The sequence below is a fragment of the Mus caroli genome, unplaced genomic scaffold (genome assembly GCF_978045245.1).
Source record: "Mus caroli unplaced genomic scaffold, Mus_caroli_1 scaffold_6, whole genome shotgun sequence".
Classification (NCBI taxonomy): Eukaryota; Metazoa; Chordata; class Mammalia; order Rodentia; family Muridae; genus Mus; species Mus caroli.
Genome location: NW_028227261.1, coordinates 37,509,217 through 37,531,916, shown reverse-complemented (window position 1 = coordinate 37,531,916; position 22,700 = coordinate 37,509,217). Strand labels below are relative to the sequence as shown.

The 22,700-nt window shown below is 50.6% G+C and overlaps 1 protein-coding gene across 1 annotated transcript in view; it reads left to right on the top strand.

The window, feature by feature from the left end:
- Slc2a1 (solute carrier family 2 member 1) overlaps window positions 1-22,700 on the top strand; it is a 28,965-nt gene that overhangs the window by 4,074 nt on the left and 2,191 nt on the right. Inside the window, exons 2-8 of the mRNA XM_021159357.2 lie at window positions 7,537-7,632; window positions 19,669-19,829; window positions 19,989-20,229; window positions 20,647-20,809; window positions 20,902-21,089; window positions 21,387-21,491; window positions 21,904-22,005. Coding sequence (XP_021015016.1) covers window positions 7,537-7,632; window positions 19,669-19,829; window positions 19,989-20,229; window positions 20,647-20,809; window positions 20,902-21,089; window positions 21,387-21,491; window positions 21,904-22,005 — 1,056 coding nt within the window. The remainder of the gene's footprint in view (window positions 1-7,536; window positions 7,633-19,668; window positions 19,830-19,988; window positions 20,230-20,646; window positions 20,810-20,901; window positions 21,090-21,386; window positions 21,492-21,903; window positions 22,006-22,700) is intronic.

Sequence of the window (22,700 nt, the reverse complement as noted above, 5' to 3'; positions counted from 1 at the left end):
CTTATGCAGAAACACTGAGATTTGCAGTAGCTGAGCCAGGGGCTACTGGGCCTCCAGCCTGGCCTTCGCTTCCCCCAAGGCTTTGACATCCAGAAAAGGCAGAGCATTCCTGCCAGACCCCAGATGATGAAGGTGTTGACTATCTAGTTGAGTTTACTGCTCAGAACATTTGTCCAAATTGCTTAATCCACAGCTCATGTCCCCTGTCTTGAAATTGGGAGTGTCCAGGGAAGGTCTACTCTGAAACTGCTTTCTTTTTCTTTTTTAAAGATTTATTTATTTATTTATTTATTTATTTATTTATTTATTATTATATGTAAGTACACTGTAGCTGTCTTCAGACACTCCAGAAGAGGACATCAGATCTCATTACAGAGGGTTGTGAGCCACCATGTGGTTGCTAGGATTTGAACTCAGGACCTTCAGAAGAGCAGTCAGTGCTCTTACCCGCTGAGCCACTGCACCAGCCCCTGAAACTGCTTTCTTACCTTGTCATGTCCCCAGCCTCTGCTCACTTTTGTAGATTCTCTATACCAAAGTTTGAGGGCTGTTAGCTCTCTGGCCTGTTTTCACAGCAGCAGGTGTCAGGAGTTCAGGTGTTTGTGAGGCATGCTGCTGAAGGAAAGATGAGGAACCCAGCTAAAGGGATGAAGGAAACAGTGCCTCTTAGCTTTCCTTGAGCATCAAGCTGTGGCTTTCCCCCAGCTTGAGCCATGGCTTGAGCCATGGTGACTCCAGGTGGCCCCCAAGTGTGCCAGAGTAAGTCTTCAGCATCCCACCCCATACCCATGGTCCACACCACAGCCTTGGGTGCTGCCAATGGTGGCCATATCAGTCACATGGCTAGTATGGTGTGGCATCCTCAGCATCAGCTCTCTGGATAGTAGTGTTAGCTGCTGAAATATTTTCCTTCAGCTGGGCACTGGCCTTAGTATGGGCCTTAGTAGCCTGTTTAGCTAGCTTTGCCATCAGTGTTGTGAGCTGCATCCTTGTGTTGGCACTGTACTGTGTGGCCATAGTGCCATCTTCATCCTCACCCAGACACTTGGCCTCTGGTCTCAGCACTACCTTTATCCCCAACAGCCAGAGTATCCAGGACCTCTGTACTGCAGAGCTATTAGCATATCATGCCCACTGGCAGTTGCCTCTCACTGCCTCATGTGTGGGTTAGTCTGTTGGCCCTGTCCTTGTCCCCATCACCTAATCCCTGGAAGAATGTCTTACATGACCAGGGAGGTTACCCTACCATAATATCATTTTTTTCCCCACTCCTCTAAACTTTTACTTGTAAAAGCAGACCTGTTCACTAATCTGGGAGCCATGTCTCCCAGCTAAGTTAAACCTTCATCTAGAGTGCCGCACTGGAATTGCCATTCTCCCCAACACTTCTGAAGGCAGTGTGGTGGGCTCGCCAGGCCCTGGGGTTATGTCCAGTAAAATTCCCAGATGGGAATGAAAAATAAAATTGGATTTTAAAAATCACAGAAGTAATGGAGCAAACCAAGGAGAAGCATAAAAGTAGAAGAACAAATTCATCTGTCTCCTGCTGTCACGGTTAGTGCTTGCTCCCGGGACCCCTTTTGTGTATAGATGTGTGCCCGAGTGCAATATTGGTTTAATGGCTCACACTTTGGTGTAACGCAGCCAGTCCCATTCACCAACCCAAAGTAAGTACTCAGTGTCCTGCGCAGTCAGGGCATTGCCTTTACCTCCAGCAACTCAGGGAACTTTGGGTCGTGAACTCTTTTTCAAATACAATATAATTACGCCTGGGGCTTTTGTTTTTGGTTTATCTCTTTCTAATGAGCCACCCCAGGGCTTTATTTCCAGCACGTACAGATGTTTTGCATTCTTTCCAACAACTGCATACTATTCCATTGCAGACGTGTTTTGCTGTGTTTGAGAAAGGGACCCTGTACCTTTTTAAAGAGCACTACTGGCCACTGGACGCATTACATATATTCATTTCTGCCCTGGCTGCCAACGAACATATCAAGTCACACAGGCAGGAATTTGCTTCAGTTAATAACAAAATCTGCATTCACTCAGGTAGTTCTGGGAGCATGTTCAAACACAATCTTCATTCAGCAGTGCCTTAGGAAAACCTCAAAGAGAATGGAAGATGTAAAGAAAGGATTTTCATAAACTCACCAAAGTGGAAGAGATGAAGCTTAAACTTACTAAGAGTGACAGTGACATTTGTCTATGCCCTTATATTAATTTTATCTCTGCTGAATTGGTGCCAACATACTACCGAGTATACCATAGAGGCGTCTGTTTCTTTGGGGTCCCTTTATCCTCCTGGGTCCACTCGTACAGGCTAAGGAGGTAGCTGTTTGCCCACCATGTGTAGAATACCCTTTTCAGCTGCTTAAGGAGGGTGGTGTGAATTTTACCTGAAAGGCTTTGAGAATCCGGCACAGTTCAGGTATTGACTTTGCATCCAGCAGCGCAAGGAGTTATGTTTCAGGCAGACAAATTTTCTATAAAGGACAGGATAGTAAATATTGTTGGTTTTGTGGCAAGATCTGTGTGTCTTAGCTTGTCTCAACTACAGCTGAGCCACTGTAGCACAAAAGCAGGATTTTGTTAATGGTCATGGAAGTTCTAATTTAATGTAGCTTTCATATATCCCCCTCCCTCAACCCCATCCTTTAGCAATGTAAAGCCCACTCCTAGCTGGTAGGTGGGACCTCGTCTGTTAGCCTAGCCAGGGGTGATTGTCAGCCACCCTTGGCTTAGAATAAAACCCAGTAAAAAGGGCCAAAAGGTCCCCAGACTACGGCTGCTGGTTCGGAATTGACAAGGCTTAGAGAATTGCTGGAGTGGAATTTGACCTACATAGAAAGCACCAGGTAGAAATCTTGCTTCCTTCAGGAACCAGTACAGGGAAGTAGAGGAGAGAACATGACCAGGAAGGGCAGAGCCTATGGTACCAGAGGCCCTCCCCTTCCCACTCACCTCCCCACACCCTATTTGGAGCTTCAGAGAAGTCCAAGAACTCCAGGGTAGGCGCCTTTCCCTTTGAACCTTCCATTCTCTAGAGCAGGAGCAATCTCTTCTAGAGTGTGGAGTAGAGAGTGTTCATGGTAGTTAAATCAGGATGTGAGCAGCCCCTGGCAGGGTGCCTGGTACCTCACTGGTGCTTCTGATAAGTGCCCCGTTCCCACTCCTCCCCCCTTAGAGACAGAGTGCCCAGGAGTCAGTCATGCAAATCTGAACATCACTAGAAGGCTTTAAGGAAATTGAAGAGGAATCAGGGCCTAAGGTCACATGAAGGTCAGTGTTGGTGTTCCCAGATTAGACCATCACTGTAAGATTTGGGAGGCTTGAAGGAGTCAAACAGCCATCTAGGAGGCCAGAGAAACTCAGGTCCTACCTACCCTTAGGTTTACGGAGGAAATCAGCTCCCTGTTCTTCAACCTCACTGTCGTTCTTTATCCAGTGAAGATGGCACATGGGTCTGAAATAGCTCTGGATTTTTTTTAAATACCCAGAACTTCATTCAAATGTATTCTTAGAAAAGAAATGTCTAATAAACAAGCGTGTAAAGGGGACTGAACATCCTCCCTGCCTCCTAGGGCTAAAAAGCAGAGTGGGTCATGTTGCAGCACACCTGAAGACTAGAGGAAGCAGTAGACTCAGTGACATCTGAGTTGGGACTCTCCTCCCACAAAGCATAATACCCCGTCTCTGCCTCCTAGTGGTGGTGTCACATGCCCTCTCGCCCTCTGCCAATATTGACTGAGAGCCTGCTGCAGGCCAGGCCAGACTGGTGGGGTTAAAAGACAGGCTACACACTGGCCTGTGGCCTGGGCTATCTATCCTTTCAGATAATGGAAAGGAAGGTTCCCCACTTAACACTTCACCAGGCCACTGGTTACTCAGGTTTCTTACCGAGGTGGGGGAGGGGCACATGGAAGACCCTCCTGTATGCTAAGGCCTGAGCTCAGGTGTTCCGGTGAACTGAGAGCCCAGGGTGCACCTAAGAGTATTGAACGCTACACCTGACTCAGGTCTTCTGCATCCCCGTGGATGTGCCACAGAGGGCTTGGGGAGGGGATCAGCCACTTCCACTTCTCAGCGCTTATGTTCCAGCATTAGGGTTCTGACAAAACGTGTGGAACGAGTTTTATCCAAACAGTAAGTTGGGAGTTGGGTCTTTGCCCGTGTTCTCCCTGGGCATTATTCTGCTGCAGAGACAGCAAAGCCATATCTCTTTCTCAGAGTTCCCAGTCGATGGCAGATTAAGCTATAGGCTGTAGAGAACACATTGAGGGAAGGGCTTGGAAGACCGTGAGATGTTACCACCAGCATTCTCAAAGTGAAGTTTGCATCCCTTCTATATCACCACATGCACTTCAGCCTGGTAAGAATACCACATGTTGAGTTCATGGATTTCAATCTCATCTGCAGGCTAATGGCAGCAGATGGACAGTGGTGGCCCAGTTGAGGGTGGCTTCCTGTCCTGACCTCAGTCAGCAAACACTTGTTGATTGAGATTTCCCAGGCCCAATATGGACACTAACATGGAACTGGACAGTGAGCTGTCCCTATTTCCTCAGAGGTAGGGTTGCCCCCTCGGGCCCTAACAACAAGGTAAAGGGAACTGGTGGACTTATTCCCCATAAGTCTAAGTCAGCAGTGATCAAGTGTGGTAAATGGGGTACTGTGGGCTGGGGAGAGGGCTGGGGCAGGTGACAGATCTCAGCTGTGTGTCTACCAAGGGGCAGGAGCTCTGTTCCGCCCCTGCAGCTATACTGAGTCTGACTGAGCCTCGTTTTCTTAACCTGGCTGTATCAGCCACCCTATGTCCACCACTGCACAGACTGTTCTGTCTACCTGGAATGTTGTCTTGCCACTACTTTCCCAGTTGGCAGACTGTGTACTTGTCCTTTGAGCTGATTTCAAAGTCACCTACTGGGAGTTGAATTTTGATTGGCCCCCAAGGCGATCCCTCCACGGCTTCCTTAGTTCCCCAAGCACCTCTATTGAAGTCCACACACTGTGGGCGGTCACTGGCTCTGCCTCCCCAACCCGCGCTCACTTGACTACTTGCTGTCTCCTTGACATTAGGCAGGTCTTCTCCAATAAAGTTGGATCTTGACCTGCCAATTGAACAGGGCCTTATAGAAGACGTGGGCCTAGGTGGCTCCATGTGAAACAGGGTCTGCCGACACAGCACCCACCTCCTCCCTCCCTCCTCTACCCATGCTGTACCAGCATAAGTTTTTGACAAGTCTATATTATTTTTCTCTTACCATTTTTTTTATTAAATTGCCTTGTTGTAAGCAATATGAAATCATTGGTTTATAAAAATTCATTGTGGGTGAGTACTGAGTTCAGAATTCAAGAACCCACAAAAGGGTCTAAACTGAAGGCTCCTTTTTATCTTGCCTCTTGCTGGCCACCCAGGACCCTCAGTGTTCATTATTACCTAGACCAAGCTGGTCTTGAACTCAAATCTGCTTGCCTCTGCTTCTCAGCTGTTGGGATTGACGTGTGGGCCGCCGTAGCCAACCTTCATTGTTCTTTTTGTACGTGCTTTTAAGTCGTTCTTCATATTCTCCCCTCCAATTTTTATATCAAAGGTGGCATTCGATATGAATACTGATCAAGCTTGCTTTAAACTTGTCCTTGTAACTTGGAGAATGTCCCAAACCAATCCATCCAGATGTATCCTTTATATATTCCATTATACCGCTATGCCACAGCTCACTAAACCATAGGTATGTGCTAATATCATTTTTATTCTAATGTATACTAGAAAAATGCATATTTGCATGCCCTAAGTATTACACCTGAGCAACCCTGAGCATGTTACTCAGCAGATAGCCCAGCATATGATGGGGCTCAGCTGTCACCATTGAGCCCCGTCACTGATGTTTACCACAGCCTCATAAGTCCCACTGGTCACCTGATGACCCTTGGTTTGGCTGTGGCTCCCCAGAAGCTTGTCATGTGCTCCCTGCCCACTCACCCCGCAGCCCTGGGACTGGAGGCTCCCTAGAGAGCTGGGAGACAGGAGATTTGAGAGGCCGTGCCTTTTGATTGAGTTCACAGAGGATGGGAGTTGGAGGGAAGTGGCACAGTAAAGGATGACTTTGCAAGGTCAGTCAAGGAGAAACAGACAGGCAGACCATTAGAAGGCAGGCTCCAGCATTCTGAGCTGTGTCCACTGGAGCAGACACAGGCCTTCCTCTTTCTCAGAGTTTCATGTGAGAACTATAGCTTTGGCAATCCTTGTCTTTCAGGCTTCTGGAAAATGAGAAGACCTAGGAACAAGTCTGCTTAAGGGCTACGCCCAGCTCTGTCTAACCATCTAGAAGTCAGGGCTGCTTCTGGGTACTGTGGGGAGACAGGCCCAGACACTCACACAAGGCTGAAACCCAGCTAAAACTATCCCACACTATCCTAGATAGTCTCACAGGGCTCCTGATCTTATGCTTCCCTCTTGGACCCAAATATCCCAGCCCAGCGCCATGCAGGTGTTCTGCATCCATAGATGCTGGTCTTATTTCATTAGTTTTGGCATGATTCCTCAGCTCTCTTTTCCCACAGCCAGTTAAGGGCCTGCCTCAAGTTACATTTCTTGGCTTCTTCATTTGAAGAGCTGGAGAGTCCCTAACTTTGTCTATTCGGGTGGACACCTCACTGGCCTTCCACCTCTGTGTAAACAGGCCCTTTCACCTGCTGACCTCATCCCTTCCTGCTGCCTTCAACCCTTAGTCACTTCGGGTCATGTACTTTTTGAATCGTATTTCTATTATCTGGTACAATTCACCCTGAAATGAAAGCTCATGGTTTGCAGGGGGTAGGGGTGGGGGCGTTGGTGTGAGGAGCACTTTATTAGGACTCCAGGGCCGTGTGTTCTGATCCTGATGCTGCTGCAGACCCCTGAGTAGATTGGAACTTTGATTCTTGCTCTGAGCTCTCAAGAACTTTTGTTTTCTCCGTAGTGAAGGGTAGGAAGGCTAGAGAAGGGCAGGGTCATGTCTCCAGTGCTGAACAATGTGACTGTTCCCATTTTGCAGATAGGCACATGGAGGGTAGGGAGGCAGTGGGGCAGGGAGACCCAGCTAGCCTGCTAGAGTTCCTATTGGCTAGACTTGGGCCATTGCCCTTGGCTTTGAATCCAGAGCCTTTCTTCCCCATCTGCACTGTCCCTTTCATTCAGTTTGGCCTTCCTGGTGAGGGAGGGCAGGTTGGTTCCTCATCTTCCCGCAACGTGGGAGGGGCTACCTGAAATGTAAGTATCACTCCTACCTGGGGAGTGAGACCTTGGAAAGCCAAAGCCTCTCTAACTGCATAAAGAAAAACCTGATTGCTCTCTCTCTCCTCAGAGAAGTCTAGAAGTCAGCTGGGCAGGTTTGGGCACCTGAGGCCAGGAAGTAGCCAGGTTTCCTGGGAGAAGGACAAGTGTGTTGCCAGGAGTCAGGCGAGGCGTATCTGAACATGGGAACCTGCCAGCATTGACTTTGCTCTGTAGTACTCTGGGCCCAGACATGCCTGTAACCCTGTGGTTTCTTCCTGCAGAAGGTGACTGGCCGCCTCATGTTGGCTGTGGGAGGAGCAGTGCTCGGATCACTGCAGTTTGGCTATAACACTGGTGTCATCAACGCCCCCCAGAAGGTAAGTGTGCTATGCCACTCCCCATATATACCATCACCCACACACACTCATGGTGCCACCTCAGTGTCCATCACTGACATCAACTGACCATCTTCCCTCCCAGCTGGAATTCTAGAATCCCAGGGCCATAGGATGGTGCTACTGTGGTAGGCTATCTTGACTGTTTCCCAAGCAGCACAGACATTTATACTGATCACTATAGTGGGATTTCATTTATATAGTATTTGGGGCTCCTGAGAGCTCCACATCTGTTGCTAGGCAAGTGGGCAGGCAGTGGGGGAAATGGTCAGAGAAGAGGAGCCTTCCCCAGTGCCACCCTGTCGTGCAGTTTTTATGTTCTCACACGCCAGCCACTTACAGCATAGTCCAGTTCCAGACTGTAACGGCTTCCTGTCCCTGGAGATCCCAGGTCAATTTAAGTAAACATGGCATCTCACCCTGAGGTGCTGCAGGAGCTCGAGGCCTGGCTTCCTTCTCCCCATTGCAAACCTCAGATCTGCCCCCACTGTGCTTTCTCTGGGTGTTTAGACCGGAAGCGACTGTGGCATTCACCTCCTTGTTCTGAGAGAAGAGGAACACAGGTGAGGGACAGACCTGGAGGCTGTCGCAGTGCCTCCTTTACACTGGGCATCTTACGTGTGTTTATGACGTTGGTGGTGAGTTCTATTTTACAGACTCAGGCTGATGAAATGACCCGTGGGCAAGGTCATGTACTGGTGAATGGTGGCATCTCAGCCAAGCTCTTTGTTTCCATAGCCTCAGGCTGCCTTCCTTTCCTGACCCACACTCTTTTAACAATTCCCACTTTCACAGGGCTCATGGAGTGGAGGTAGTCAGCCCTCCTGTCAGACATGCTCACTACCCAGGCTGATGAGGCTAGACAGTGAGTGTGAGTGCCTCTCGGGACCAGGGAACCAGACTAGAATCAGAGCTGGGCTTCTTCCAAGTAGGCGGAGCTTGGCTGTAGGGGCCACGCCCGATGCTGGGGAGCATCAAGTCCCTAGGAAGGCTTGGCTGCTGAGTCATGCTGAGCTGCAGCAGCCCTGATGGGATTTTTCCAGGATCTAACATGGCAACTGTGAGCCCATGCTTGGAACAAATCCCAAACCTTGTTTTTACTAAGTGCTCAGAACAGCTACCACTAAGGTGTGTCCTTTACAGCCAGCTGTTTTGGGGAATCTGCAGATGTAAAGTCTATAGGACAAGATGGGAGGAAGTAGGGAGATGAGCTTGCTCTACATTGAGGGTCCCTGGATACCCAGGTTCTGGTTTGGGATGCCAAGCAAGCTCCTCAACTGTTTCTGAGGGTAGCTGGAGCTGACACAAGCAGTGGGTCAGGCCCCGTCCTAACTGTGGTCATGGTGAGCTAATGACAGCTAATTAGACGCTAATGTTCTAACGGCAGGGCAGGGGGGCCTGCAGGGGAGCCAGTAAGATGCCCAGATTGCAGAGAGCCACATCCTTTGAGAAGGATGAGTATTGCGGCATGTCTGGAAGGTAGGCTGGGGTAGAAAAGAAGTTGGAAGTTCACAGCAAGCCAGAACTGGTCTGCTATAGTCCTTGCATGAACATCTTGGATCTACAGCATAGCCAGCCCCCAGCTTGTCCTGGCATAGCCAGATGGGTAGGTAGGGGTAGGGGGTGGGTATCATGAGGACCTTTGAGCCTGTGGAGGAGGGTAGGTCTGGTCAGATCTGCATCTTTGGAAATATTAATGCACCTGGAGTAGATGGATCTGAGAGTGTGAGCTGGGGTCAGACACTCAGACTAATGTCATAAGAACAAATGCTGCCTGCTGGAGAGATGGGTCAGAGTCTGAGGTGCCTGCCACCAAGCCTAACAACCTGAGTTTAGTCCCCAGGACCCACATGGCAGAAGACAAGAATAGATAGATCCCTACAAGTTTTCCTCTGATCACCACATACATGCCAGAATACACATGTAACCTCCCCCATACACAAATAAGTATAATTTAGTCTAAGTTCAGTATGGGGACATGAGGGAAAAGGGTTCAAAAATGGCTTTTACATGTCTGGTTCAGGGGAGCAGCTAGTAGGTGCAAGGCGGCAGGAGTTAGTTTGTCTGTAGGTGTAAGGTATGAGGAATTAGTTTATAGGCGTGAAGTGGGCAGGAATCGGGTTGTTGGCCACCTTTGGAGGTGTGCAGAGATGCTCGCGGCTCTGAGTGGTTTCTTGTTCACAGGCTGAAGAGTAAGTAAATGATGGTCACTGCTATACAGGTGGGCACGGGGGAAGGTCTGTGACGTAAAGAGAGCAAAGGTCAGCTCTTGGACATCCCCAGTGACAGATGGAAAGGACCCTAGGAAGAGAAGCTGACATCTAAAACCAAACAGGAGTGAAGGGCATGGTGGTACACACCTAGAATCCCGGTGGAGGTTTAAGAAGTGGAGACAAGAGGTTCCGGAGTTCTAGGACCTTGGCCTCATAGCAAGTCTGAGACCAGTGTGGTCTACATAAGACCCTGTTTCCAAAACACCAGTATAAGCCGGGCGTGGTGGCACACGCCTTTAATCCCAGCACTTGGGAGGCAGAGGCAGGCGGATTTCTGAGTTCGAGGCCAGCCTGGTCTACAAAGTGAGTTCCAGGACAGCCAGGGCTATACAGAGAAACCCTGTCTCAAAACAAAACAAAACAAAACAAAACAAAACAAAACAAAACAAAACAAAAAAACCACAAAGCACCAGTATAGAATATAGAACCCAGAAACAGCAATGTCACAAGGTGGAGGGAAGATCTGAGGTCTTGAAGGATGAGGGTCTTTGTCAGACTTGTTCTCCACTGTGTCCTTGTACCAAGGGCAGTGCTTGTCATAGGCTCACACTCAGCAGTAAAGGAGCAGAGACTCAGTCTAAACTGGACCGCTCACCCCGTTAGATGTGCAGTGTGTGAAGACGCCTCCTTGCATTCGTTTGAAGAGAGGAAGGGAGAGAGAGTAGACTCGGTAGGTAGAGAAGAGAGAAGTCCTAATGGCTGGATGGCTTGCCTAAGGTTGCTGTTTGTGTTGGGATTTTTATTATTATTATTATTCCAGATTTCTTTTAGAAACATGTAAGGTATCAGTAGAGGAGAGGAGAAACCTAAGGAGGTAGGTTAGGCAGCCCTTAGGAGGCAGCTGTTGGGCAGGAGCCTGAGAGACTGGGGGGTAGGGGGTGGAGGCAAGCAAAGCTGGAATGGGTGTGTCTGCCGTGGAGACTTCCTAGCTAGTAAGAAATGGTGGGAGGCCAGTGCTGGGGTGAAGGTGGCCAGACCTGCTGCTCGCTGTGTCTGAGGACAGGCAAGCCAGTGAGTTGCATGTATGAGAGCAGCCATTCTCTCAACACTCATAAGAGACCTATCCAAAATGTCCTCTCAGGAGCCAGACTTGAGAATGACCATGATGGAGTGACATTCCTGAGCCAAACGCAGTGGTGCTAGTCTGCCCGTTTCTGTGCTTTGCAGACACTTCTCACAAGCCTGGCTGGGTTTTTCCATTTATCATGAGGAGAGGATGAAAGTAGCAAGGGTAGGACACAGATATGTGGCTCAGCTAGTATAGTGCAGAGTGGACCCATTACCCAAGGAAGGCGCCATTCAATTCTCCAACAAGCACTTACTTGCCCAGCATCCCATCTGTCAAACCCCACCCTCTGCAGCAAGGAGATAGGGCTGCAAACTCAACACAGTCTCCTAAGGTCACCCCATCTAGAGGGGATGGTGAAGGAGACCTTTAGGAGGAGAGTGGGTGGGAATCTGTGAGGGGTCGGTTCAGGACCCTCCCATCCCCCATGTGTACTGAAATCTGGACAGTCAAGACCTCACAGGGAATGTAGCACAGCGCTGCACAGCCCTCCTCACACTGTGTCTTCTCACATCGCCTGCATCAGAGACCAGGGAAGCCCTGTGGTCAGAAGTTGCTGGACTTGCTGCATTGTTTAGGGATTAAAGACAAAACAGTCTGTCCATGGTCAGTACAGATGCAGTTCTCTTACAAATATTTGTGTTCCCCAGCCGGTCGAACCCACAGATTTGAAAAGAGCAGAGGTTAGGGGAGGGTAGCAGCAGAAAGATATGAGGATTTGGCAGCCCATTCATACCTGGAGGGGGAGAGTGACCCCACAGCAAGGAGGTCAGATGCCCAGGCAAAAAGTGTCATGGAAGGGGCTCTCTGATGTGGACTCTGTCTATCCACACTGGGTACTCTTGTCTGTTCTGAGTACTTCTCTGAGGGAGTGAGGCTGGGTGGCCCATCTCTCAAAGTAGCTTTGCCCACAGTGAAAAGACATTCACTGGGAATTTGTTCTTTGCCATAAAACAGGCCTGAAAGGCTTCTGCCGGAAGTGGTAATTAATCATGATATTATCTTAAATGTTTATATTGCACCTGCCCTCAAATTACCTCCTCTCCCTGCACCTTGTAAACCTGGCACACGAGACTAGACTGTCTTCCTTTCGTGGCTAAGGAAAGCAAGGTTGGCTGGCAAGTGAAGGGCTGAGCTGGGGTGGGAGGGGAGGAATAGGGGAGCCTGGCCACTGGGAGGCAGCAGGTGACAGTGACACCCGAATACCACCCTGGGCTGACCCTGGGCTGATGAGGGGCAGGACCAAGCACCCCGGAGAAAGAGACATCTCTGGAACCCAGAGGCTGCTGGGAGGAGCCTGATGTTAGCTCAGCCCTTCTTATTTGACAAGGGAGGAGCCTGGTCTGCAGAGGAAGTGTGGCCTTGCCCTAAGTGACCTGGCTTGGCCAGTGACAGAAATAACCTCAGCTGAGAACCTGCCTCCCACCCCTAGCCTAGCACCTCTGGGGCTGAGCTGACTCTAAGCTTGAGACCAGCCTCCTATCTCTCTGGGGATGCCAACAGCCATAGTGCTGTCCACCACACAAACCCTTACAGCCTTCATATTCTCCTGTAAGTATTCTAAGTCCCTTAAAGGTGGTCCTTCAGTTGTTCTCATGATAACCTCACTAAGTAGGCCCCATAACCTCCATTTTGTAAAAAACAAGCACAGAGATGTGACGAAACTACACTAAGGACACACAGCTAACACAGAGCAGAGCTGGAGTTTAAATCCAGGGAGTCTGGTTCTGTTGTATGCTTTGTGCTCAACCTCCTTGTGCCTCTGGGAGACAGGCACTGAGCAATGGGGGTGGATTTTCTCTTTCTCTTTCTCTCCCTCCCCCTCTTCCCCTCTCTCTCCCTCTTACTGTCCTCCTTCCCCTCCCTCTCCCTCCTGTCCTTCCCTCTCCCTGTCTCTCCCCCCCTCCCTGTCTCTCCCTCTCCTTCCCTCTCCCTCCCCTTTCTTTCTTCCCCTGCTTCTGCCCCTGGACCCTTGCTCACACTTGCCGCACTGCTGGCCCACTGTGCTGAGCTCAGAGCTGAGTCAAGTCCGGTCATGTACAGATCTATCTCAAGAACTTCCCACACAATAGTTACGCAATTCCTCACGCCGTCACAGCCCGTCATTGCAAGCCCCCCCTGTTCCCTGCACCCAGCAGCAGTGACACTCAAATCAGACCATTGGAAGTCTGATCTTGATCATAGTGTCTTCTAGTCAGCTGTTCAAAGACCGCAATAGAAACATGGACGGGCACGGTAGGGCAGAGGTGGCAGTTGGCCCTAACGGATGTTTTTCAACCTTAGCACCGTGGGTACTTTGCACTGGACAGCCCTTTGGTATTTATTGTGATGGGCTGTCCTGTATTCAGTAGTAGGATGCCAGCAGCCAGTGTGACCGCAGGCACTGTAGACATACTTTGATGGAGGAGGGGTGCTGGCCAGGGGAACTTCCCAGAGGGGAACTGCATTCCCTGAAAGGTGATCAAATAGAAGGAAAGAGCAGTCTGAGATGTGGGTGTTACTGTCTGCCCAGAGGATGTGAGTCACAGTGCTGCTGAAGAAACTCTTCATCCTGAGGGCTGAGGTGGCCCTGGCTGCTGGGTTGCCACAGTGAGGTGAAGCTCTGTGTCTGTGTGAGAAGGCCTCTCCTCTGTGCCCCCACCCCCCACCCCCCTGGCTGTAGAGCAGGGAAGGGACCCACTAGCCAGGGCAGAGAGGCCTGTCCTTGGTGAGGAAGAAGACCAATTCTAGACCCTCTGAAGCATCCTTCTCTGTCTGATGCTGCTCTCAGCTTTAACCTGAGTCTCTTCCTTTCAGGTTTCAGAGGGGGCTCTGGAGATGCAGTGGGTGGGACTGTCCAGCCCCACTTGCAACATCTGAGCTCTGGGTGAGCTGAGGGAAAGAGAGGTTCAGGGGCTAGCGACCTGGGAAAGATGAGAGGCTGGGAATATGGGTCAAGACCAGACTGAGAGACAGCTGGACAATTTGACCCTTTCCTCCTTGTAAGAGAGGGGGAAGATGGTGGACCTATAAGAAGGGCCATATCCCCACAGAACATGGGGAAAGAGCTGAGGGGATCACTGCTGGAATGGGAGAGAAGATTCAGGCCTGGAAGCAGAATATCCAAGGATAGGTACTGGGAGGAGCCAGAGGTCCCCAAACACAGCTCTGCAGCAGTCTCAAATCGTGGGTCAGGTCAGCAGGGTGGCCAGGCTAGCCAGAACTCCATGTGGCCTGTAAGCCTTTCACATGTTGAAAGGGTTGAAAGAAAAGCAAGTGACAGAGGCTGTATATGGCTTCAGACTTAGCCTTCCTATGAATGTTTCCTCTCACGGCTCTGGGTCACTCAGCCTTCCTGAGGTGGGGAGCTGCTTATCAAAAACCCAAGAGCCCAGGGCTTCTGCTCTCGGGGGGCCACAGAACCTTAGGGTTTCTGAGTCAAGCCCACAGTTCCCTCAGGATCTTTTTGCCCCATATAGTCCATATGTCCCTGGCAACTGTAAGCTGGGAACTCTGTCTCAGTTGTTTTTTGTTTTTAATTTTGATTGTTTTTGCTGCTCTGAGGCTTGAGCAGAGGTCCTGGTGTGCTAAGTGAGCACTCTACAGTTGGGTCACACCTTAGATCCCCTCCCTCTTGCTTCTTTCTGAAAGGTGGCTTCTCTCCTGGGGAACAAAAATGGCATCAATAACGCCTTATTCTGTGAGCAGGCTACGTGTTCTGCCTCACGTCCCTTTACAGACACCACCCTGCCACCACAGAGAGGAAGCGAGTACTTCCTCTGTAGAGAGCAGGCATCTCACACACAGTTGCCTGGGTCTTAGGATTTCCAAGAAGCTCTTGGGCATGTGTAGGTCCCACGCCTCACTAAGGGAACAGGTAGTGAGGAGTAGCTGTTTCTTGCAAACTGTCCCAGCCCAGGGACCTCAACTGCACAGAGCCAATGCACTTCTCATTGTGTGTGGTCAAGGAAGCCTGAGCACCCTCTGCACTAACAGAGCATCTCTAAGATGTCAGCCCTCATGACAGGCCAACTCCACAACAGATCTTTCAACTGATTAGATCTTTCCCTATCTCATCAGCATGAACCCATGAAGAAATGGTTTCAGATTTTATTTTTGTTTTTTTTATTTTACATTTGGAGGGTGTTTTGCCTGCATACATGTCTGCACCACATGCTCATGGAGGCTCAAAAAGAGCATGAGGTCCCTAGAATTGGGATTGCAGGTGGCTGTGAGCTGCCATTGGATGCTGGGAACAGAATCTGGGTCCTGTGCAAGAGAAGTAAGTGCCCCAGCCCAGCCCAGCCCAGCCCAGGGGTTTTACATTGTAAAAGGATTCTCTGCAAAGCAAGTGCGAGCCATGTGTGGCTCCAGCCCTTCCCAGGAGGCCTGTTGAACCCAAACTGTTGCCTGTAACTGGTCTAGATCAGTTTGCTTCAGATGTCCCTAACAAGGAGGAGTGGAGGACTGTGCTAGTTCATTACCCATGTAAAGGCATTGCTTTGGGGGTGAAAGACTGCAACAGAACACAGGATGGACCCTAGGACAGATGCCACACAGCACAGAAGACTGGTGGGAAGGCACATTCAGCAGACCAGGGACGTTTGGGTTGGGCACAGTGGCAGCATCAGGGATAACATTTGGGCTTGTGATTGGCACAAGGGGTAGGACTGCCAGCTACCGTTCCTCACCCCAGCCATAAGCCTGGGCTGCTTCATGGGATCTTGTGAGGTCAGCAGGCATTCTGTCCCTGCAGGACACCTTTCTCCCAGATGGACGCTCAGGGTAATAGCTGGATGGAACAGGTGACCCTAGAACTTTTCCCCATAGACAATTCTTTGGATTCTCTGGAGCTGCTATATCTTTCCTGAGCCAGTGTGAGCTTGGAGCCTCATGTGAACCTTATAGAAGGTAAGGTTCTCTCAGAGCAGCAGGACTGGAAAGCCAGTCTCAGACAGTATTCCTGATTCTGATAGGAAGCCCACTGCTCAGCCTCTGCTGTCCCTGAGTGTGGGTGGGGCCGCTGTCACAGTATAGGAAGCTGGCTGCCTGTGCTGCCTGGCAGAGGACTCAGCAGCAGGGAGGAAGGAGCAGGAAGGAGAGTGAGCTTTGGCTCACTGTTGACAACCCAGGCCAGCAGCTTCCCTGCATGTGGGTGGGAGAGGTTGGGAGCACCTTATCACTTAGTTAGCTGCTTCTATGAGGAAAGCTAAAGACCTGAGCTGGAGGAAGAGAGAGAGGCTCGGTGCTCGTCCTTAAGTTCATGCAGGCAGCTTCAGTCTTAACTGACTTACTCTGCACAGATCTACCATTTGCACACAGTTCAAATAAGCTCCAGTAGCCAGTTTCAAAAAAAGTATTTTTTAATCAATTGCGATGGCATGCGCCTTTAGTCCCAAGTACTTGGGACGCAGGGGCAAGCAGATCTCTGCGTTCAAGGACAGCCTGGTGTCTATATAGAGAATTTCAGTACAGCTAGTGCTACATAGAGAGACTATCTCAAAAAAATTTTATGTGTATGAGTGTTTTGCCAACAAGGAAGGCCCCCATTACCATTCAATTCTGCTTGTGGGTCTGTTTGGTCACCCTGCACAACCAAAGGGAAGGAGCCCCAGTTCCCAGCTCTGGGCCTTGGAGAAGCACTTTTTATCTCTGCAGCTCCTTATTCAGAACAGCCTGTCCCCTACAGAGCCTGATAAACAGGGCCTTGCCTTTCCAGCAGCTCTCTGGCGTGTGTGTCCCTCGAAGAACACAAGCACTTTGTTTTGCTTGTCCAACTTGGCCCGGTCTCTGACCCCTGTAGGACCAAGGTTTTCTAGAAGAGAGCCCAAGACCCTTTGTTGACTCAAGGTACCCCTACCACTGGCTCTGGCCCCTGGCCTGGGCTGGATGTCAGAGGCAGGAGTAGCTGCAGGGAAGGGAGGTAAACTGGAAGATGGCCGTCGGAGCAGAGACTGGATTAATTGGGCATGACCCTCACTGTGGAATTGTGTCAGGAGGGTGTAGTCAGACTTTGACAGTGGTTTTCAATGAACTGGGTCCAGTACTGTGTGGTAGGTACCATAAGTATGTTTCCTCAGTTTCCTCTAGCACTGTAGAGGAAGCAGTCGTGGGCCACAAAGACTTCAGTGACAGACAGTATGTACAGAATGGCTATCCTTAATACCATAACAGCTGGGAAGTAGCTCAATGGTAGAGCATATGACCAGCATGTGCAAGGCCCTGAGTTTATCCCCAGCACTGCAAAACAAAGCCATGTAGAAAATAGCTCTATGATCTAGCAACATTGGTATAACAGCATTACTCATAGGTCTGTAAACCTACCCACCGTGTTGCCAGGCATAAAAGTTTAGCACAGGGCTAAACAGGCAAGCACTAGAGCCCTTGCCTAGTGTACCTAAGACCCCAAGTTTAGTCTTCACTACAACAGAAACAACATGTTTAGCATGCACGGTCATGTTCAAATAATACCATATATGCTGATAACAGTAATGGCTGGAGGGATGGCTCAGGGGTGCAGAGCACGATTGTTCTTGCAGAGAACCTAGGTTTAGTTCCTAGTACCCATACTATGCAGCTGCCAACTTCTTTTTTTTTTTTAAAGATTTTATTTATTTATTATATGTAAGTACACTGTAGCTGTCTTCAGACACACCAGAAGAGGGCATCAGATCTTGTTGCGGATGGCTGTGAGCCACCATGTGGATGCTGGGATTTGAACTCAGGACCTTTGGATGAGCAGTCGGTGCTCTTAACCACTGAGCCATCTCTCCAGCCCAGCTGCCAACTTCTTATACCTCCAGCCCTGGGGCATCTGACGCCCCCTTTTGGCCCACATGAGCACCTGCACTCAGGTGCACATAACCCACATACAGATATACACATAATTTAGAATAAAACTTTTAATAATTATAAGACGGTAATAGACATAGCCATTATTAGTTTATTGGGTATATTTTTATCATAATTTCCCAGTGAGTTCCTTCTACATACTAGAACAGTTTGCCCTGAAACACCCTCCTGGGTTACACGCCAGCATCCTGGCGTGTCTCATTTTTCCCATCCCTTAATTGCATCAAGAGCCCTGAGTGGCCCTTAGCATTTAGTTTTATTCCAAATGCACTCTGATGTTTATACAGTGGAATCACCTAATAACACATTTCTCAGAATGGGCGCCCTTTAAGTGATGCATAACCACGATGCTCAAGTCGGCATTAGAGAAGAGGTGGTTGGAGCTCACGGCTGCACACAATGAGTGCCCACAGTCAGCTGGGAGCAAAGAGGTGACCTGGGATCAGAACTCATTACGTTTCCATTCAGAACTAGCTGCTGAGCCCTGCACTGTCTGGCTTCCCTTGTACAGCAGGTGCTTAGGCCGCCCTTTCCCAGTCTGTTCTAAGCCTGAGCCTGGCTCCGTCTCTGGACTTGACACACAAATCATGGTGACCAAGCAGGGGTAAACATGATGAGGGACGAGGGCCGCCCCACTCCCACACACTTACCTTGGCAAAGTGCTGCTCACCTTTCTCCTTTCTGCACCTATTCCTTTCTGCTGGACTTCAGGGTTTAGAATCAGGACTGGAAACAGAATGGCTGTGAAGAGACGATGTGCAGTTCCATTCGCAGGAGCTTGCCGTGTGCACCTGGGGAGGGAATGGCTTGTGTAAGAGCTGCAGGTGATAAGGGGTGTGTGTGTGTGTGTGTGTGTGTGTGTGTGTGTCTGGCTGAAACCCAGAGCCTTGTGAGTACAATATGATCCAGGCACAGTCGCTCACATTTATAATCCTAACATTCAAGAGGCTGAGGCTGGAGGGTTGCTGTGAGCTCCTGAAACCCTGTTTCAAAGAAAGAAGAAGTGAAGTGAAATAAAAGCTCTGCCCTGTCATGACAGGGTGTGGACCTAGAAAGCTGGTTCCCTGTGTGTACTTGGGCTTGTCCGTGGCTACATGTGTGCTGAGTGGGTCTGGCTAGGCTGTGGCACTGGGTGTTGTCAGTGTTGCTTGACAGTGTGGTGATTGTGTCAGAACCAGTGCCACCTGCCCATGGCTATATCCTTGGCACCAGGTTAGGCCCTCTGGTGTGGGGGCAGGGCTAGCGAGCAGGCCCACACCAGGACAGATTCTCCAGTTCCTAGAACTACTTCCTTGCCTAGGGCCTTTCCCTGATCATCAGCTGAGCACCTGGAAAAGAAAGGAGGCAGTGGCTTCTTCAGGTGGCATTTCCAGCCAGCCACAGGGGAACTGGGCCTGGGAGACAGAAGTGACAGTGTGCTTTCGAGCGTGTCCTTAGTCCTGCAGGCTCAAACTGCAGAGTCAGTGAGTGCACACTTCCTCAGTCTCAGGATGGCATAACCTGTCTGTCCAGCTGTGCTTCCTCCCCAGCAGGGGCTTGGGGTAGGGCCCAGGGCCTACAACTGTGGCCTAGAGTATGTCGCGAGCCATCTGGGAGGGGGCAGATAGGCAGAAGGAGCATTTTCTTCCCTGTACCTTCCTGCTCTGTCCTCCTTGGCCACCATCCTCAGAGTCTTGGCCACCTTAGGAGAGGGGGAGAGCCCAGTCCTCTTTTCATCCGGGGAAACTGAACTTATATAAAGCGGAGAAGGGACCTGGCTGGAGAGCACTGTGAGAACGTTTGCAGCAGAGCCAAGCCCTGGCAATATGGTGAGACAGTAGCCACCTACCCAGGCCCTTCTCCCTGCAGGTTATTGAGGAGTTCTACAATCAAACATGGAACCACCGCTACGGAGAGCCCATCCCATCCACCACACTCACCACGCTTTGGTCTCTCTCCGTGGCCATCTTCTCTGTTGGGGGCATGATTGGTTCCTTCTCTGTCGGCCTCTTTGTTAATCGCTTTGGCAGGTAAGCAAGAAAGGCTCCAGCCCTGCCTTGGGGAGCCCGTGTCATCCTGTCTGGGGAGTTCTGGGGGTAGGTGGGGTGGCAGAAACATCCCTGACTATGGCCTCATTTCTGGGAAGTCTGGGGGTCCCGGGAGCTGGCTGACCTGTGACCCATCCTCAGGCGGAACTCCATGCTGATGATGAACCTGTTGGCCTTTGTGGCTGCTGTGCTTATGGGCTTCTCCAAACTGGCCAAGTCCTTTGAGATGCTGATCCTGGGCCGCTTCATCATCGGTGTGTACTGTGGCCTGACTACTGGCTTTGTGCCCATGTATGTGGGAGAGGTGTCACCTACAGCTCTACGTGGAGCCCTAGGCACACTGCACCAGCTGGGAATTGTCGTTGGCATCCTTATTGCCCAGGTAAGCCAGTTCTGGGTCTACCTGCTGCCCTGCCTAGGACAACCTCATGGTAGACAGATCCCAGAGCACACTGACCCCCAGACCCACCAGCCTACAGCAAGAGCCCTTGGCCTTCACTTGGGCTTCCAGGCCTAGAAGCCTTCATGAGCACAGTACTCCTCTCCTGGAGGATCCTCCATCCTTTACTCCTATAGCTGAGTAGCAGCCCCCACATGCTGTGCCGGGCACACTTATATGTGGTGTTGTCCCTTGCTTGTCCTTTATAGTTTGAGCTGCTTTTGCAGGTGAGGGAACAAGAAAGGTCCTTCCCTCCCCCAGCAGCCGGTGGGCAGACAGGGACAGCCCGCTTGGTGGCTGGGATGGATACTGGAGTAGGGCCAGGGCAGGGCACTCACAGTCCCTGGTTTCTTTGTCCAGGTGTTTGGCTTAGACTCCATCATGGGCAATGCAGACTTGTGGCCTCTGCTGCTCAGTGTCATCTTCATCCCAGCCCTGCTACAGTGTATCCTGTTGCCCTTCTGCCCCGAGAGCCCCCGCTTCCTGCTCATCAATCGTAACGAGGAGAACCGGGCCAAGAGTGGTACGGGCTGGGCCCTGCCCTCCTCCCTCTCCCCCTGATCTTGGGCCTTTTCCCCACTCTGAGCCATCCCACCTTCCCTCTGGTCCCACCAGTGCTGAAGAAGCTTCGAGGGACAGCCGATGTGACCCGAGACCTGCAGGAGATGAAAGAAGAGGGTCGGCAGATGATGCGGGAGAAGAAGGTCACCATCTTGGAGCTGTTCCGCTCACCCGCCTACTGCCAGCCCATCCTCATCGCTGTGGTGCTGCAGCTGTCCCAGCAGCTGTCGGGTATCAATGCTGTGAGTACCCCACCTACCCCTTCCTGTGGCCCCAGCCAAGTCCAGGCTCAAGTGTGCACTGTGAGTGAGTCCTGAGGGAAATACTAAGTTCTTCCCGTAGGTACACAAAGCAGTGTACCTGTGGAGCCAAAACCTGCAGCAGTATCCACCTGCCTGGGAAGTGTTGATTTCCCCCCACCCCCACCCCCAACACACACACACACACTCACCTTGGGTCCCATACCTACTAGTAACTAGTACAGAGGAAGGAGAGGGCCATAAGCATGAAGGATCTCCAATGATCTCCCTTTCTGGCAGGTGTTCTACTACTCAACGAGCATCTTCGAGAAGGCAGGTGTGCAGCAGCCTGTGTATGCCACCATCGGCTCGGGTATCGTCAACACGGCCTTCACTGTGGTGTCGGTGAGTCTTGCTTTTGGTCGGCAGCCAGGGTCCAGTTCAGGGCATCAGGACAGAATGGCAGCCTGTTGTGGGAGCCAGACTTAATGTCAGTAAACGTGTGAGGCTCATTACTCACACCGTGCAGCTGTCACAGATGCCCAGGGAGGTGAGAAGGCAAGAGCTCTCCCAAGGTCACAGCCTGTATGCATTAGCTCTCTGATCACCAGTACCTTTCACCCTGGTACTGTTGGGCTCAGAGGCATATTCCTTCCCTCGGTCCCTACAAGACCCCCAAGCTTCAGCCTGGTGGGGAGAGGTATTATTTCCCCCACTAGTGTATGTATTTCCTTGTATTTAGCTATTGAGGTGAGCCTCTGGGCAGGTGGCTCCAAGAGGCACCAGGCTGAGAACATGTCTTTCTCCTTGCCCACAGCTGTTCGTTGTAGAGCGAGCTGGACGACGGACCCTGCACCTCATTGGCCTGGCTGGCATGGCAGGCTGTGCTGTGCTCATGACCATCGCCCTGGCCTTGCTGGTGAGTGGCTGTGCCCTGGAAGGCCCAGTGCAAGGTAGAGTGGGGACCTGGATTTAGGCACACGGGGCATGTTCAAGGTGCCATGGCTGTAGATTATACCTGGATTTAGATCCCAAATACCCATGTTGCACCCAGCCTCGGTTGCCCCATGTCAGTGTGCCTCTGGACTGGGCCTGACCTCCGCTTCTCAGGTAGTTTCCTCCCATCTCCATCTTTCTCTTCCCTGCCTCGGGATTTCCTGCACATGTAGACAGACCCAAGCTCCATATGGAAATGCCTCTCCTGAAGCTGAACCTTGCAGAGCCTTTACCTAGAAAGCCTCAGTTCATCTCCAGAGCAACCCTCAGCGGACAGTGGTTCCCTTACTGCCACAGAGGTGCACAAACCACGCCTGTGTCCATTCTCCAAACTAGGAACTGTGATGTTAGTTTTTACAGCTTGAGCTTCTCTGAAGTGCTCAACCAGATTTGTGAATATCTGCATATATTCAGTGAGTTACTTTCAGATTAGGACTCAATTCTAAAAGTAGAATTCATTTGTTTCATATGTGCCTTCCACACATGGTATTTCTATCATCTCTGTTTTTTGACTGGCATCAGACGTGGTCAGGTAGACTTCCCTCTGGAGTCATGTGACCTGCTCAGAAAGCTTCAGATTATGAAGCATCTCGCATTCCACTTGAACTAAAGTCCCAG